The sequence below is a fragment of the Cladophialophora immunda genome, assembly GCF_000835495.1.
Source record: "Cladophialophora immunda strain CBS 83496 unplaced genomic scaffold supercont1.6, whole genome shotgun sequence".
In the NCBI taxonomy this organism is placed as follows: Eukaryota; Fungi; Ascomycota; class Eurotiomycetes; order Chaetothyriales; family Herpotrichiellaceae; genus Cladophialophora; species Cladophialophora immunda.
Window position 1 is genome coordinate 4,014,700 of NW_015622546.1, and position 18,031 is coordinate 4,032,730.

Genomic DNA, 18,031 nt, shown 5'->3' on the forward strand with positions numbered 1-18,031 from the left:
AACCAAGTTCGCCTTGGCAACTGCACAAAACCAGAGCAGCAGTACCAGTCATCATCAAAAGCAAAATCTTCCAAGTCACCAGTCCCAGAATAATCTTCCGCTTGTATCTGTTTCAAGCAATCCTCGACATTACACATACTCCACAAAATGGGTCTCGGCCACATCGCAAGTCTTGCCGAGCACGGATTCGAAGACGTCGTTGACGGTGTTCATGACATTGCTGATGCCGTTGAAGATACCTTTCATCAGGACAGTTACGATGGGGAGAATGACGACGGATCCAACTACGACGAGAACCATCAATATGACGAGCAAGGGGGAGACGACGGTCAATGGAAACACGGACAAGATGGTCAAAATTATCACCACAACAACTACGGCAACTGGGACCAGTCGCACGACGGAAGCCATCATCAGCCGCATGATGAATCCATGAATCACTGTAAGTTGCCCAACCAAAGGACACACCTGCGTCCGCGGCATTGCAATCTAACCATTCGAATTGCGTTAGACCAGGATGATTGTCAGGATGACGGACAGCATGGATGGGATCACAGCGGTCATATGGGTGGCCCCGAAGCTCATCATCACATGGGATCCGGCCATGATGATGACGGCCATCAACAGCACCACGATGAGGATGAGGATTGTCACCAACAGCAACATCATGACGACTGTCATCAAGAGCCGCACCATGACAGCGCATGCCATGATATGTAATTCCCTGGTACTCCAGGAGTGAAAGCGCCAACAGTGGAGGTGTGTGGGAACAGTAGATGGTCGGGATGGTGGTGGGAAGTATTCTGTTGCTGCAGATGTTGTTGTTGCTGTTGGATTGGATGCTTGGTTCAGCACAATCGAGCGGGATCTTAGTGCTTTTTGGATATCAGTCATCTTTTTGCGAAATTGGCATTGCGCAATCATTACTGTTTCGTCTCATGTCTCAAGATTCTCACTCTACTGCCTGTGGATTTTATGTAACTTCAGAGGCCTCAGGTGAATGTCGTACTCATGTACTCTTCTTGTAGGAGTCATTGGTGCCCCAGTTTGAAAATACTCCTCCATTTAGAGAGGCCCAGAGGAAATTGATATACAAGCGTTTGGTCACGTAGGGTCTTGCAGAAATCGCGACATGGGTCACTTACTGCGGCTTCGTTACGTACTGATACAATAGCCTTCAGTACCTGACCATGAAGCTTAGTAAAGCACCCCCTTCCCCCCCAATGGGCATGCCTCCCCAGATGAGAAGCATTGGCAGCAATCAACTTTGCCAGACTGCGCGGTACCTTTATGAGAGAAATCGACATGATATCCACAGCATCAAGGGACAGGATATGGTGTGGAAGCTTAAGATACTCTGAGTCGAAATCCCCAGCTACACCATCATTGAAGTCGTCTCGTCTGCTGGTAGGATGCGAGAGGCAACTCACGGCCGGCAGTGCATCTGACTGCTGCTCAGATCTGAGCATAAGAAGTGGCTATGATCTAAGCAAGCTTCCTGATATAGATGGAAGCTGCAGTCCAATGGTGGGAAAGGCTGTAAATGACGAGACGGCCAGCCTGGTGGATCGGGACCCCATGCGCAGCTCGGCCCTCAGGGGGTCCTCGGCAAAGAGGAGGCACGGAGTCTTAAGTTAGCATGTGGAGAGCGCCCCGTGCCGGTTACTCCTGTTAATGATTTCAATCTGAGAAGACTGTCAGTTCTGCAGAGGGGCAAGGCTGTCCAAAGCTGTAGGGCCCTTCGGGTACTAAAATTGGTCGGGCTCAGCCTCCGGTACTAGATTCCCCCCATTCAAGAAGCCATATACAGGTCGAGTGTCCAGGAATAAGAATAAAACTCACCTGTCACTATCCTTTACTGCAATCGCACTACTATTGAAATTCACTCGTTAGCATAGTACTTCTCGGTTTTGTGTCAATCTTTACATTTCCCTGCTCTACCTGGTGACTCTCATTTCTATCTCCTAGTCTACACATTCCCTCAAAATGAATTCAGTATCAAGTATGGGAGCTGGTATGGGCTCTATGGGCTCGGGGATGACGCAGTACTGGAAAAAGCACATAGCGGGTATGTCGCGGACCGTTCTCTCACCAACTGAAACCTTGCTAACCTTTACACAGACAGTGTCTGGCTCCGCCTTTTTGTGTATCTTTTGGCCGCCTTGGCTATTCTGTTTCAAAGTCAGTATACCTTTTGCTGTTCCTTCGTTGGGATGACATCCTGCTAACTGGCTCCGTAAAGGTCTTGTTATTCTCGGAGATGTACCCGGGGCTCAAGGATCAGGCAGTGGTACATCGGGGTACTATCTGTTACAGTTCAATTCTGTTGATGGCCAAGCAACAACCCGGCTCAGAATAGGGTACACAGGTTGGTTATCCTTTGATGCAATGTCAAGAGAGAAATGGGGGCTCATCATAACTTAGCAATGTGCTGTTCGCTTTCGGGTGGACCCGAACATTGTGCCATCACCGTGGGTAAAGATCACGCTGCAAGCATTCGATATCTGTCCATTGGAAACAACAACATATACGACTTTGAGGCATTACCTGCCAATCAAACACTTAACTCCGTGCTGTTTGAGGTGGCAGCATCTCTGCAAAACGACGTCTTCATTGTTTTCCCCGCAATTCCTGGCATGTTCTTGGCGCTCGGAGTTATCATGTTCGCCTTCTACGGCGCCTTAAACAAGCCTTGGGTTGGCCCAGCGTCCTCATGGAGGCAGTCGCAAAGGAATCGCCGACTCGACATCTTGCGGGTCGTCATAATTGTGCTTATCGGACTGTCGGTTGTGTTCGCTTTCGCCGCAGCTGTGTCGAACTCGCAGATGTTCGCGGCAGTCCAGCTCGCCACAAGCCACAACGCGGAAGCCCCTGGGATCTTCCAGGTTACAAAAGGCAGTGCTGCACTAGCGCTGCACTGGCTGGCAGTGATTTGGACCATTGGCTTCCTCATCGGCATTATCCAGACACACGTTGAAATCAGCGCCGTGAAGATCAAGGTCAACCCAACCGACACGGCCGGCACGACGGGTGGCAGCCAATTCCAGGCCAACGGCAGCACAATCGAGAGAGCTTCGCTCCTGAAGGATGCAGAACCTATGGCGATAAACCCAGCGGGTCTGGCTCCACAAGTTCCCAATCCAAACTCGAGCACAGGGGGCCCTGGTGGAGCCATGGGAGCGCGAGGAGGGATGAGAGGGGGCGCAATGGGTGCTCGTGGAGGGATGGCAATGCGGGGAAGAGGCGGTGCTGCGCCCCGAGGACGAGGGATGTAAGAAAAGGTATAGGGACCGACGATGTTATCGTATCTTTTCCGCGGGTGATTTTCAGGTCAGTGGTTCGGACGGTGCAAAAAGCGAAAGTACATTAGATCAGCTTCAACAAAGACCCGAAGCTTATACAGGCTCCGAGACAGACAGTATATTCAAGCCTATTTTCTTCGTGGAATATGTCCTTTCCCAATAGTCCTGCACCGCAGTTACGGAGAGTTCTCGCAACGACGTTGTGTTTGGAGAAGAAAAGCATTCCAAGATTCAGCTGCATGCTACGGAAAGGCACACTCGGCTACTGCTTCTAGCCAAATGCTCTGACGAGTCATTCGAGGGAGATATTGATATCCGGAGGTCTGACGTTGAATTTCCAGGCCTGCATGCTGCCCTAACACCAGGTAATCAGAAAGGGAACTGGCCCCTTCCTGCGCTGGAGAATAGAAAGTCCATTAGACAATCTGAATATGACTGGGAGAACTTGTTCCCAATGGAGTTATTGGTCTAAGGTTGGCGGCGAGGAGCAGGGCGGTCAGATACTAAGAGAACAGTCTATACTCGGAGGTATGGGACGAACCGGTGCCCCGCAGTGGCATTATTGTAGCTGTCAGATGTGGATATAACTGTGGTTTGCTGACAGAGCAGTTACTCGTAGATAGAACCACGCCGCACTCTCGACTGGGTCGGTTACTTCAGTGGATCCTGCGGGCCGTTGCTGTTCATCGCCTCCATTGGCAAGTCGATGGCGAGGCTGCGGGGCCACGAACCCTACACCCTGACCGCCAAGGCCTTAGCCCTGTAATCACGGCGGGGCAACGGACTCGTGCAAGTAATCAAAAACGCCAAAAAAGAGTCGACACAATAAGGCCTGGCCGAACCAGGAAGGGTTCTTGACTGGCCGATCGAGATTGTGGGGTGCAGTCACAGCTTCAGATCAGCCAGGCCTGCGATGCTTGCGTGAGCTTAGCCTCCTACTGACCGATGCCCACGAGCCAGATGAGGCCGCCGGAGGATACTTTTCATGTCACATGTACTGATTACTCCGTCTATGAAGAAGATGGCCAGTCTTTGCGCTCCTTGAGCCGCTGATCTTATGCAATGCACCACCTCCGATCGACTCCACCCTCAGAACGCCAGGCTGATTGAGGCAGCCGGCCAGCCGCTGTCCGGTGCTTTGATATGGAGACTCCCCACATCTGGTGGTTTTCGTGTCCTGCATTTCTTACCGTTGACATTGAGACTTGCAACTTCGCAGAAAACATGCTCCTTATAGAATCTACCCACTCCGCCTTGTCGGAGCCCGAAGATTTACCTAAATCTTTGAGGGAAGCATGGTGGAAGCGCCCAAAAATTGGACGCCTCATTTCTACCTCTATTCTGAGACGAAGAATCTCGGCCCCTCGTCTCGTCTTTGAGGAACGCGGGGTTTCCCCGGCCACTCTTCGAGGTGAAATGTCAAGACTTTGGCGCGTGAAGATATGAGATAACGAGTTTCATTAACAAGCGGCGAACTTTGCCATTAAATGGAAGGCTAGCTTATCCTGGCTAGTCCAGCACATATTAAACCCCAACTCTGACGATCGACGTTATCTGAATTCGTCGCCGTAAGTGTAATATTCTTCCTCCCGCGGATCCACCAACATTCTTCTGGACGAGAATGCATCCCAATAGCTCGAGTCGGGAGGTTGCATGTAATACGGCGCTTGCTTCCGTTTAAGCATTACCGGTGGCATGTCATACCCTTCTTGTCCTCCCAATCGGGCATGCGACCTGCGGCTGGGTCCAACACAAAGGGTGGCACTTGTTGTCAAAGTCGAGATGAAGAGGAGCGCGACAGCGATCCAGATCAAGGCCAGAAACACGTTGCCTTGTTGCGCGGACACACCAATCTGCTCTCCATTGGCATTGACGCCGTTGACAACGATCGTAATTATAGCCGTTGTAATGCCCGCACAAATTGTGAGACTTAGTAAAGCAAGCTGAAATCATGGTTAGCATTCTGTTTGGAGATGCGAGAATAGCAAGAAATCCAGTGACTTACCACAGAGGTAATGAGGATAAGTTTTACAGCAGTCCGGTTCGTTGTAAACAAACACCAGAGCGCCGCGAGTGACGCAAGGATCAAGCAGGACAGTCCAATGAGAAAGAAAACAATCATGGCCGAGCCGGCAGACTGTACGTAGACGAACGCGCTCGTGATTCCACTTGGCCAGTCCAGGTCGTCGAGAGAAATGTCCTCCCCGAGGGCGTTACCAAGCCGCGTCATGGCTGTCTCCATGATGGTAACAAGATCAAAGCGCCGCGAGAGTGAGGGAGTCTCGCAATGGGTGATGACGGCACTTGCGTGTGCATCCTGGTATGACGGAAGATAGTTGCCCTCACAGTAGTTGATGGGATAGACCGAGTAGTATTCGAAGAGATCAAGTTGGGCATATCCCACTGTGAGTGTTCCGTTGACAACGGCCGTGCCATTTATCGTCAGCGTACCATTGACAAACTCGACACAGTTGCATCCGTTGCCAGTCCCGTTGTTGAATTTCGTATTTGCTATTTGTGATACGTTAAGCTGGTTCAAGCCAGTCAACCATGTGAAATAAGAAAAATGGAAGATGTTTGACTTACACTAAACATATCGATATTCGTAAGGGTTGTTGTTGAGTAACCCCCGAGGAGACATACAAATGTCAAGGCAGTGGCAGCGAGTGCCGAAAGCAGCGTCAACAAGGGAGACACTCTCATGGTAAACTTAGCAAACGCGCGCAATAGTTTTGAGTGGGCAGCCGGAATGAATCAAATGGGTTCAAGCCTGTAAAGAGCGACTGAAGTGCAAGGAATGCCGCAAAATCTCGTAAAGAGTGACTGGTCTGCAAGAGAGTGTGAGCAACGCAAGAAAATGGACAAGACTGCACCCGAGCGCGATAAAACTTAAGAGACGTAGGACCCAATATGCCCTGGAGGCCCTGGGCTATGTAAACAGGAGGAAGGGCGTGATATGTGTACAGCCTTGGGCGGCTACGGGGTGCAGCCAAATGCCCGGTATAGATGTGTCCACTTGGCTTGCCGCAGAGGGGCCAGGGCCCTGTGCCACACGAAGCTTTGCTCTCCCCGCTTCTCCCAAAAATATATCGCCGAACTAGTAATCGATATGGTCAGCTTCCTGATTCAAGTTTAGCCTGTTTATCCAGTGAGATGGGCGTACGGGTGGAAGCTGTTTCTAAACGAGTCGCAGCGCTGCGCCTGCTTTTGAACGAACCCTCGACAGCTTGCGCCACATATGATCTTCTAGTACATTTTAAAGTATCAGAATGCTGTAGGCACAGACATAGAGCAACTCTGCTTAGGAACGAAGGTTTCTTGAAAAGGTCAGTTGAAGTTGGAGTATTCGGAATGGCTTGTGTCATGATACAAGTTCGCAAATCTGCACAACCGAGAAAATGTGGACTAGATCAATAATCGAATTCAATCGATAACAGTGGTGGTTCACAGTCTGGAGTTTTATGGTGAATCTTCGTGTCGAGACCCTGGCATCTGCTCAGCTATTCATGCATCTTACACTATTTTTCATCCTCCAAACCGCGTGACTAAATCATCGAATATGTGTCTGTGTATAGTTCCAACATAATTTATATCACATATATTTGATACCAAGCTTTGTAACGGAGAGCCCTCCCTCCGTGGCATTTTATAGAACACAGAACTTCCTCGAACATGACCAATTTGAATGTTGAGTTTCCCATAAACATAGAACACCAGTGACAAAATACATACCCCATTATCCCGCTTTGCTGAAGTCCTTAAGTCCGTTCAGGAGTCGGAGCTAGAAAACCTATATCTGTTCCCCTCGACGCATCATATCCAGCTATTGGAGGGCTACCGGTAGCTGACAGAGGCCTGTTCAATGTACTGGCGGTTAAATTGGGACTGTGAAGCATTTGTCTCGAGTTTGGTGGGGCAACTGGCGTGCCCGGTCGTGTGCGTGCTCGGCGCCTGACCGGGCTTCTCCAAAAAAGATTGTGGAAGAAAGATTCTGTCGGAGTCGGGGTGCGAGCAGATTGCGTAGACTGTGAATGTATGGGCTGCACGCTCAGGCTCTGGTTGCGGTTGATGTCAAGGGCCCGCGATACGGTTGGGAAGCCAGCGGGGAGCAGAGGTGTGCCTGTGCGAAGGACCGAAAGAGCTGAAATATCTCGAGGGTTTGGAGATACAGGAGGTACTGGAAGTAATGGAGGCATTGGAGAGGCCGTTAATGCTAGTGTTGCAGCCTTCGAGGCGTGATGGTCGACGGCGTGACTGTCGGAATGATGTGTTGAAGAGACACTCCTGACACCAGCATTAGGGTATAATTGATCAAGCTTGGTCGCAATTCCCCACCTTACCAGGAGTTGCTCCCATAGTAGTGGTGTTGTCGTTGATTGGACTGAGTATGCATTGCTTCCTCTGCGTATTGGTAGTTGCCACTGTGAGAGTATCCTTGATTGTACCCGTTATCATGATATCCCTCAACTTGGTCTCCATATTGTTCTTCAGCGGCAGCAGCGTAGCTGCGATGGCCGCCGTCATAATCCTGGCCCTCGTCATACTGGTGATTGTAGTACTCTGGAGAGTCTTCGTCGTACCAGTAATCGTCATACCAATAAGACTCGTCGTAGTCATAGTCGTCTCCTCCATACTCCCCGTCCCATCCGTTATAGTCATGGTAATCGTCGTAGTAGTAGTCGTGGTGGTAATAGTCGTAGTCCATGGTGATTAGAACAGGATGGCCTGTTGAGCAATCTAGACCTTTCCTCAGAATGATGGTAATTCCTTGGATTCAGGTAGAGTTGTGCTTCTTCAATGACGTATATGAACTGTTGCTTTCCCCTGGCGGCGTCTCCCACAAAGAAGAGAGTGATTATTATGCAAAGTTAAATGCTCGACATAGGGCTGGTCAAACTTCAATTGGAGATGATCTATTTTCTACCGGCGTAGATGAGTGTTGTTGGGTTGACTGAATCCAGACGTCTAAGCCCGTTGAGGCAAAGGATACAGCCAAGGATTCACGATGAATGACAGAAGGCAGTGTGGCTTGCTGTCTATTCCTGCTCAGCCTAAGCACCTACGGCCGCATTCGAGCAGCTCCAATATTAGTGATATTGGGCGGAAAATACGCCCATAATAAGCTGGGCAAAGTCCCCGGATCCCGCGATAGAGTCGCTTTAAGATTACAGATTAAGCTTTTGCCCCAACAGGGGGGAGCCTTGCGCTATTTCGGGGGTTGTTTATTATCTCATCGCCGAAACCCCGGTGCTGATACATATCAAACTTGGACATAACAAGCGAGGCCAGGGCCCCTGGAACTGCCAGCGGATAGCCAACGAACAGGCGTTTGGGGCCGGATGGTCATTACATCCAATTTCAAGGGTACACTTCTTGGCATGTTGGAAGTAATTCTTATCGATGTAGTAGATTCTGTAACTCGGCCGGACCACGGAATGACATCGAGTCCATGTCATCGTGCCGTACTTCCGACACCCACCTATCCTGCTTGCTGATGATCAAAAGCCTATTTGAGTGGTTCTCTCTTTACAGCGGGCCGGTCCCCGGAAGTCTACCATGTGCCAAAAGCATTGGACGAGATCTTGGTGAAAGTGGGCGTCTACTCTGCCGGTCTCGAAAGACCCTCGAAGTCAATCAGTACTGCCCTCGATATTTCCTCCCGGAGACTTGTTCTGACTGTCAAACAGACTTGAATTGGTGGTTCTATACAAATATACTTGTGCCAAGCTCTAACGCCTGTTTCGCTCCCAAACTACATTTGGCTGGCTTGATTCAATAGTTGGTAGGTAGAGGAAAGGGTCCGGTCTCCGTCCAGGCATGCCCCTCCCGTATTGATGACTGAAAGGATTGAAGTGGAGGTCAGAGTGAGTGGGTGATGGTGGCGGCCCTATGCTCTCATCCTCCTCTTCGCAAGCCTCGTCCTCCCACTCATCCTCCTCAAAGTCAACTAGATCGGCATTATTGCCAGCGCCGAATCTATCTCCATGACTCTTGACAGGGATTTCAGTCTCCCTGATGTCTCTGTCTACTCCTGTCAGCTCGTTTAGCCTCGTATGAGCGTACTGTGTCTGCTGAGTGTGATTGACCTCGTAGCGTGGAACCGCAGAGTATTCCGGAGGTGTGTCTTTCGTTGGGGGGTAGAAAGGGAGGGCATCTTCTGGATAAGGCTGGTGCAAATTCGTTTGTTCAGAATGATAACTTGGAGGCACGTCGTCGTCATTTGGACGTGCTTGCTCTTCCGGACGCGTGCGATCGTCGCGGGGGTGCATCTGGTCCTCCTCAAAGTATTCTTCTCCTGGTTCGTTGAGAGCGGCTTCATCGACGACCTCCTGGATTTGGTCATCTGAGACAAGCCCGTGATCCGACTCTTGATGCCACTCACCTCCTACTTCGTCTGCGCTATGCTGATAATGATAGTTCTCTCCACCCTGATTCCAATCGTTATACGTCCCATCCACTGCTTGATCGTAATATTCTCCGCCGTATTGTTGGCCTTCAGGATATGAATGCGTCCCGTAACTGTTGCTGTTGGATCCATCATAGGTTCCAAGTGCATAGCTCATATCGGCACTCTCAGGTTCTCCCATTGTGTATGTCTCGTTGCCATAAGCGGAGGGATCAAGGCCAGAGTAGTCATCGTATGGTTCACCATCATATGTATCAACCCCATTCTCTGGTTCATTGTATGCACCAGACATGTAAGGGCCTTCATAGTAGGTCTCGGCTGCTCCTGAGACACCGTACTCAGTAGGTATATTCTCGTCATAGTCATTGTCGTATTGATATTGGCCGTCCTCATAGTCCAGATCTCTTCCCTCCCCTGTGTACATTCCTTCTTGGTCCGCAGATTGTGTGCTCGTCCCGGCATACGGGTCGTTATATGCGTCCTCTTCATAATATTCGTAGCCATTTTCCTCCTCTTCGGGGTACCCCCCTTCTTCTCCTTGCGGTTCTTGGTCGTTCAGCTGTGAGGCTTGGTTCCCTTCCTTCTTGCCGAGAATATAATCTGTCAAATGTTTCACGACTCGAGATCTGTCGCCGCTGGCAACTGCGTCTAGAAGGAGGGCGTATTCCTGAATTTCGTCACGCCAATCCTCGTCTGGCATTGCTCATTTTGTTAAATTCGAATCTCGTGCATAGCTTCTGGCATGAATATTAGCAGGTTGGAGCCTTTTGCAGGGATAAGAGAGATTCTCACGCCAGGGTTCTGTTCGTAGGGTTGGAAATCGTTGATGCGAGGCACAAATGCAGGTGGGTAAGATTGGATTCTCAGGCAACTCGTATAACAAGCCTAAGAAATAGTTTGGTAAGAATCTACTGTCACCTCAAAGGTTAGACTTCAAGGGCGTAGATTAGGATTACAGCCCATCTCTCAGCCTCGTTTGAAAAGAGATTCACATTCTCCAACTAAAGATAAAGAGACGTGCCGCCAGCAACTTAGTAAGCCCATCATCAACGAAGGTGAAAATAGACGCCCAAAAGCCACAGTCCTCCAACGTTGCTTGATCAAAAATAGCTGGTAGCACAGCCTAGATACAACCGCCATCTCATAGCGAGTTGAAGATAACCTCGAGGCCCACAATAATACGCTATTACTGAGGGGCACGCTAAAGTGTGGGCCATACTCTGACAGGACTATCCGAAGCGGTATTCCTTCGGGGCTGAAGAGACTCTCCTCTTTCCTGGATGCGGACACCCAGCCTAAACCTGGGCCCTGTGACTGAGGCAAGCTGGTAATCAGTGTGGCTTGTATCATTACAGAGAAGTAGACGTTGGCACAATTGAAGCTAAAATTGGTCGCCGTTTTTCGATCCATTCAAGCCAACGGAGAACACGGGTGATAATTCTAGAGTCGGGCCTTCAATTCATCTTCTCAAGTAGTGCCCGATTTTAGAACATAACTTAGCTATAAGGATTCGAAGAGCTCGTGTTTTTCTGTTCTCCCTCCATGCTTCAACACAACAACATTTGTTGGGCTTAATACTCATTTGATTCAAACTACTCAAACTTTCCGAACAATCTCTAAATCACTCTTTCTATTAACTCAGCCAACTACGTACACAATGTCTTTCCTTGGAGGTCTTGTCGGGGGTCTTCTAGATGGTGGTTCCTCTCCATCAACCACCAACAACAACACGGCCGATGCCAGCGCCAGCTCCAGCGCCGACTCTTCAAACTCAAACCAAAATACCGCCACAACCGGGGACAACACTGGCGGCAACACTAGCAGCACCAACGCGAATGAGGGCGGAACGGGAGGAACGAGTAGCAGCAGTGGAAACTCGATTGGGTCTGTCTCAGGTAAGTTTCTCACCCGAAGACGCCTACCCGCGCATCTGGGGGACTTCTGTACGGCCCCGTTCGCGCAACGGTTCTAAAACCGCAACAGGAGGGACTACCACTGGAAACAGCGTCAGCGGTATCACAAGCGACAGCTCAGGGGGGAACACATCGCTGGGCCCTGTCTCCGGCGGCAGCGTTGGACCTATTGACGGTGGAAATACCAACATCGGCCCGGTCGACGGTGGAAACACCAGTATCGGGCCTCTCGAGGGTGGAAACACCGACGTCGACGACAATTTCAACCCGACCTTCAACCCGAACATCACGCTCAACTTGCAAGGGCTCCAGGGTGGAGATTGTTACGGTGACCCCCACGGCCAAATGCACGGGCAATCAATGGGGGGCTACGGCGGCCACCCGCAGCAGCACGGTGGACAACAGCAATACGGCGGGCAGCAACAGCAGTACGGTGGACAAGAGCAGTACGAAGACTACAATGAGCAGGAAGAGTATCCGCAGCACCAACAAGACGATGAGGAGGGAATGTATGACCAAGAAGATGAAGATGGGGGCTACTACAACCAGCCGAGCCAGGGGACTGCAGCCTCTACTCATATGTCAGCAGCAGCGGCCCACCCAGCCATGCAAGGTGGAGGGATGATGGCCGGAGCAGGCGCCAGCAGTCAGGGACATGCTACGGGAGGCGAGTATGACGATGGCACCATGGGCGAAACAGGTGGGGAAGAAGATGATTATGAGCAATATGGTGATGGAGCAGAAGAAATGGGAGAGGATGGAACGGAGGCATATGACCCTACCTACGGACAGCAGCCTCAGGCTGTCTACTAGAGGTGAGGTCGTCGTCATGGAGCGCACACACAGCTAGGATGTAGGATGTTCATGTTTCCGTGTTTATGCTGCTGTTACTTAGTTAGGCTATGCGAGGGCTTTGGCAGTTCATTTGGACCTGAAAACCGCCGGGACAGTTTCAACCATGCACTTGGAAAAGTCGCTTCAGCGAGGAAAGAGTCTCACAAGAGTTCCTTTAAGTAACGGACAGGAAACATGGTGTTATACATAGCCTACACAGTTGCCGGTAACCTTTACGGCGACGATGTTACGGGCGGGTTAGGAGATATTCAATTTCCATGTGGAGCGGGCAGGGTGGCCAACAGAAGTGATTTGGCAAATGGTGGCGCGGCGCATTAAATACTCTGCAGTATTCAGGGCGGCAGAGCACAAGAACAGATAGTGCTCTTCCTAAAGCTTCAAAGCCTTCGTAGTCAAGCTATCATTACTACTTCGTCGGCGCTCCTCTCGGGAATCCCACATTTTCGTACCGCAGATCGGTCTTGAGGTCCTTTCCTCCCCCATCTTTCCTTTCGTCCAGGCGAGAAACTCTCTGGAACATGAGCCTGACCCAGCAAGGTTCTTGATTCTTGGGGGTTGATCAAACTCCAAGCTCGACAATATGATTGGCTGCCGGACGACCTCGAATCCTTACTCATGAAATGCTCGGTCACTTATCCCTCACAAGTTTCGCCGCCACAGCAATTCGATTTCGGGCGCGGCGCCTCAAGAAGGTAGCTTTGAGACCATCAGTCTTAGCCAGGCACTGAAGACAAGAGCGTTACGGCTCACCAACAAAATCACGATGCCAGAAGAGGCGAAATAGAGAAACGAGCCAAATATGGCGGCGGAACAAACCCCGCCATCCAAGGATTCGCTTCTTGAAGAATGAAGAGGGTCAAGCGGATAGCACCCCCTCGGTAGATTGCCCTGGGCTGGAGCATGTTGAGGTAACAAGAGAGGAGTCATTGTCAAAACCTGAACCCGAACGGTTGGATCGAACTGAGCCGGGCCCGAGGAGCGGGGGCGTTGTATAGCTCGACAATACCTTCCCACTCATGTCGATGACAAAGGGAACGAATCTCCATGCTGGGAGATCTAGTGTCCTCGGGGAATTCGACCAGGGTCTCGAACTCCCCGCAAAACCCCAGACTCCTTGGATGATCAGCCGGGCTCGACTGCTCCATGGTATTAAAGGCTCTTCCCCTCGAGTAGTCGACCTCCTTCGAAGCGGTTCAGACTTTACGATACCCTACCTCACGAAAGAACATCTCATACTTACTAGCCAACATGTTCGGACTCAATAGGTATCAGTTGTTTTGTCTCGCTTATATCACATTTGGTTCTGCTTTCTATGGTTACGATTCTGGTACGATGGCAGGCTGCAACGTCTTTGTCGAGACTTATCCCTCTAACAACTCCATAGGCATTACCACCTCCGTGCTCGGGTACTCGAGCTTCTTGACTTACTTCAGCCTCGATGCGAACACCATCGGAGCCTTCAACTCGGCATACTATGCTGCGTGTGCTATTGGCAACATCGCCAACTGGTACCTCCCTGACCGATTCGGACGGATACGGACTCTACAATTTGCCTGTCTCCTCAACGTCCCTGCCATCGTCTTGCAGACTGCTGCTGTCAATTATGGGATGTTTGTGGCCGGGAGAGTAATTGGTGGTCTGGCTTGCGGCATTGTGTTTGCCCTGTGTCCAGGTTTGTGCAACAGGCCTTGTCTCTATACCACCTGGTTCTAACCTCGTTCTTCAGTCTACGCCAGTGAGATTGCACCACCACATATCCGAGGCCGGATTGGCATGATATATGCCATGAACGTCTCTATTGGCTACGCGGTCACCGAGTGGATAGGGCTCGGGTTCTATTTCATCAAAGGGAACGCCTCATGGAGAGTTCTGTTTGGTCTCCAGGCGGTCCCGACCCTGGTGATGGGTGTGTTCTCCTTCTGGATGCCACGCTCGCCCCGCTGGCTAGTCATGAAAGGGCGATACGACGAGGCCAAGACCGTCCTGAAGCGCATCCACGGCGGCTTGCACCAGGACGACACCTTCTACGAACGCGAGTTCCACCAAATCAAGGCGCAGATCCAACTCGATCAGGACGAGCAGCTCGGCCTCAAGGACATCTTCACGAAGCCGTCATATCGCAAGCGGGTTCTTCTGGTCATGAACTTCTTCCTCTTCCAGCAGCTCACGGGCATCATTCCCCTCCAGAACTATCAAGTCTTTATCTACCAGATCTGCGGGTTCGATGCCGTCATGTCCCTTGTCCTGGTCGGCATCTGGGGCACCGTCGTCTGCATCGCGGTCGCCTGCATGTCGCCTTGGTTCGACCGCATTGGCCGCCGGTCGTCCGTCTTCTTGGCCTACGGTTTCATCGTCCCGGGCGCCTTGCTGATCGTTATCATGTGGGCTCGATTCGAAGCCGGTGGTAGCACGGACCTGGGCGTGGCCAAGGGCATCATCTTTGGCATGTTCTTTCTCGTTTGGGGGTATGGTGGCATCCTCAACACGTTTGCCCCATGCGTGAGTCCTCTCTTTGTCCTTCCAGCTGCCCAAAGCATGTCTTTGACCCCCCCGCTTCGATCCGTCTGACAAGATCACCAGTACTCCTCGGAGATTATGCCTACCTGCATTCGGGCCGCGGGAGTAGCGTGCGGCTACGCGACGTTCAACTGCATCGTCATCCTACTCGTCCAGGTCACGCCCCTGGCCCTCGAGCACATCTCGTGGAAGTACTTCCTCATCTTCGTCGTCTGCGACTTCATCTTCATCACCACATTCTACTTCTTCTACCCGGAGACGAAGAACAAGACCGTAAGTCGTCCCCACCACAGAAAAAAGTTGAAGATTGAGTCCTAACGCATAAACCCCCGTTTCCACAGCTCGAGGAGATCGAAGCCATCTTTGGCGACCGCATCGCCGAGACGTTCGAGGAGGCCGGCCAGCATTTCCAGGAGCAGGAGAAGGAGAAGGCCCACGTTGTGGAGCACAAGGAAGTCTAAACGTTGGGTATTGGGGGAGGATGCCGATCCAAAGGGAAAAGGCCAGTGTTCCCCGTTGAGATATTTCCCACCCACGAAGACAGTTTCGCGATGGGCATGTGACTACCCGGAACGTGTGTGTCCCGGGACGTGTGTGTGATTTCGATGTACTCAATCTTGCTGTCGCCAAAGGAAGCAAGCGAGCCTGAAGGGACAAGGAGCGGAGCAGAGCAGCAGATATGACGTGACCCTAGACAGCCACCATCAATCTCGACGGTCAACGATTTTATTGCGTTGGAGGATATTCCCCTTCCAGCCATGTGCCACTGTTCAGGTGATTCGTTATTTCGCTCGGCCCTTACGGGCAGCTTCTATCATCTAGCATTTTTGTGACTTGTATAGACGTTTGATGGACCTCGTTTCTCTCAAAATCTCATGAACCTCCTCCGCACAGGCCGGGCACCAGACTCGCGCCCACCCCGACCAAACCGTCTATATACGACAGGAATGTCTGGACAGGTATCAGGTCCATCAGGCCGAGACTCGGGTTCGAGCTCCGCAGCACCTGGCCACCCCACAGCACGCGCAGGTAGTAACACCCTTGCTTGGAGTAGAGTTCAAACACGACCTCGGACCCCATGCCCGGCCAGACCATGACGTCGACTTGCAGGATGCTGAGCAGGCGGGACAGAGACCCGTCGTGCGCCACGTTGTGCATGTAGATGACGGGGGACGTGCCGTTGATCGCGTCGCGGAGATTCTGCGCCAGCTCGGCCATGTAGATGCCGTAGCTCGCGGTGGATGCGGGGAGCGACGAGGGACTGTCGCGGTAAATGAACGAGTATTCGTACTGGCCGCGCCGGAAGACGGCATCGGCGTCCCTCTCGGTGATGCAGTTGGACGAGTTGCCGATCTGGCATGGCAGGGGCTTTTGGTGGCACAGACGCGCGGAGAGATTGTCAAAGTAGTGATCGAACCAGTTGTGCCAGTCGGGATCGCTGCTGTTGACCCCGCTCACGGAATCCAGCTTCTCGAACAAGGAGACCGAGTCATTGAGGTGCAGGGTCCAATTGGCGGCGTCACTGCCCACGCCGTAAGAGGCATAGAGGTCACTGGCAGCGGAGCAGGTATAGGCCGGCTCCAGGCTATCGACACTGTCAGGCTGGATGAGTACGGAAAGAGGGGCGTTCCGGCGCCCCGAATACTCGCCCTCGACGACTTGACCGGCGACCTGGGAGGTAATGACATTGTTTGTGACGCGGTACTTGACTCGCGACGAGTTATAGGATGACGGTAGAAAGCCGAGCAAGTCATGATACACCCCGAAGAGATCGCGACCATGTTGCCGAGAGTCGTTCAGGCCGGATCCAGAGATTTGAGGAAATTGGCAAGTCCCATTAAACCCCTCTGGGGCCAGGGGATTGGAGGGGGAGGTGTACACTTGCCAGTTGATCTGGGCCGAGGATCCATCTGGTTCTGGGGCGCCGTAGAAGAACAAGGCCTCGTCGTCACAATTCCAGGCGTAGGATTCGCGGGGGAAAGTGTTGGACGCGTAAGGCGTGCGCTTGTGGTGACGATGAATCTGCAACAGGGTCAGCCATAATCACCAGGCCAGGTCGCCCAAACCTCGAAATCCGACTTACAATCTCGACATATTCCAAAGTGTAGCCCTGGGCAATGCGGGGGTATTCTTGACGTCGCGTGTGCGGCATGTTGCACCAGTTGTACGTGCTGTAGGCGGTCGAAGCGGGAGTAATGGAGGAGTTGAAGATGAATCCATTGATGCCAGTGCCATTGACAACGAATGCCAGGTTGTTGATATTAGTGGCATTCGGAGGATGCCACGTCAAGTCCACGGAGGTCGTGGCTGGGGAGGAGCAATTGGACTGGGCCACAACCCGATGGGTGACGGAGCCGAAGAGCAGCACGTCGCGGAGTCGCACAAACATGATGTTCTGATAGAGCTGGGATGTGAGGGTGTTGAAGGAGGTCAAGAGGTCAGTGAGGAGGCCTGCAAAGATGGAAACAGGTTGCTGCGAGGACTGCATGATGGAGCGGACGAGGTCATGGGCATGGTGTCGGTGGATTCTGGAGCTTCACGGGTGGCCCATCCATGCATGTGGTCCGCTGTCGGATGAAGCTTTGCTCTCTGCCTGCTTACCGCCGCATCATTGGCAGTCCTTTGCGCCCGTCGCCAGCACAAGGTGTCGGTAGAGGACGAGGTTGCAGTCGCTTTCGAGGGAAGAGGACGCCATGGAGTAAAGTCCGGCGAGGGCAGCCTGATTGGCTGACGGCAACAAGGCAGCGAAACGTGCGTCAAAGGCGAGCAATGAGAGGAGGCGTCGGCGTCGATGGTGTTCACATACAGATGCGGGATAGCAGCCTAGTGCCTAGGTAATGCTCGGTAGCCCCCAAGCTGGATGGCTCCAACGTCTGGGCTCGACATGCTCGCATCGAAAACACAATATATCATTGTTGGAGATGGTGACGGCAAAGCCAACAGCCATCAATCTCTCTTCCTCGGAAGCGCCGCACGATGCTGGGGATTCTGCGTGGCCCGGTTGGTGCGCGGTGCGGGGTAACCATGACCACCTTCTC

General features: G+C 51.9%; 2 protein-coding genes across 2 annotated transcripts; one reads left to right on the forward strand and one right to left on the reverse strand.

Moving 5' to 3' along the window:
* The first annotated feature begins 12,896 nt into the window (after positions 1 to 12,896).
* On the forward strand, positions 12,897 to 15,708 carry PV07_10808 (uncharacterized protein). Its single transcript, XM_016398169.1, has 5 exons — positions 12,897 to 13,803; positions 13,861 to 14,148; positions 14,203 to 14,975; positions 15,057 to 15,266; positions 15,335 to 15,708. The coding sequence occupies exons 1-5, from the start codon at positions 13,725 to 13,727 to the stop codon at positions 15,452 to 15,454; spliced, it is 1,470 nt and encodes a 489-aa protein (XP_016245360.1). The 5' UTR covers positions 12,897 to 13,724; the 3' UTR covers positions 15,455 to 15,708.
* A 21-nt stretch (positions 15,709 to 15,729) lies between these two features.
* Positions 15,730 to 17,878, reverse strand: PV07_10809 (uncharacterized protein). Its single transcript, XM_016398170.1, has 2 exons — positions 17,077 to 17,878; positions 15,730 to 17,015 (listed from the first exon to the last, which is right to left on the reverse strand). The coding sequence occupies exons 1-2, from the start codon at positions 17,479 to 17,481 to the stop codon at positions 15,867 to 15,869; spliced, it is 1,554 nt and encodes a 517-aa protein (XP_016245361.1). The 5' UTR covers positions 17,482 to 17,878; the 3' UTR covers positions 15,730 to 15,866.
* Between the last annotated feature and the right edge of the window lie 153 nt (positions 17,879 to 18,031).

Bases quoted from the DNA above. Each gene is read 5' to 3' on its own strand.
- PV07_10808 (XM_016398169.1), top strand. From the start codon at position 13,725: ATGTTCGGACTCAATAGGTATCAGTTGTTTTGTCTCGCTTATATCACA. The intron at 13,804-13,860 runs GTACGATGGCAG...ACAACTCCATAG, and splicing joins TTTCTATGGTTACGATTCTG to GCATTACCACCTCCGTGCTC. The intron at 14,976-15,056 runs GTGAGTCCTCTC...CAAGATCACCAG, and splicing joins TCAACACGTTTGCCCCATGC to TACTCCTCGGAGATTATGCC.
- PV07_10809 (XM_016398170.1), bottom strand. From the start codon at position 17,481: ATGCAGTCCTCGCAGCAACCTGTTTCCATCTTTGCAGGCCTCCTCACT. The intron at 17,016-17,076 runs GTAAGTCGGATT...ACCCTGTTGCAG, and splicing joins CTTTGGAATATGTCGAGATT to ATTCATCGTCACCACAAGCG.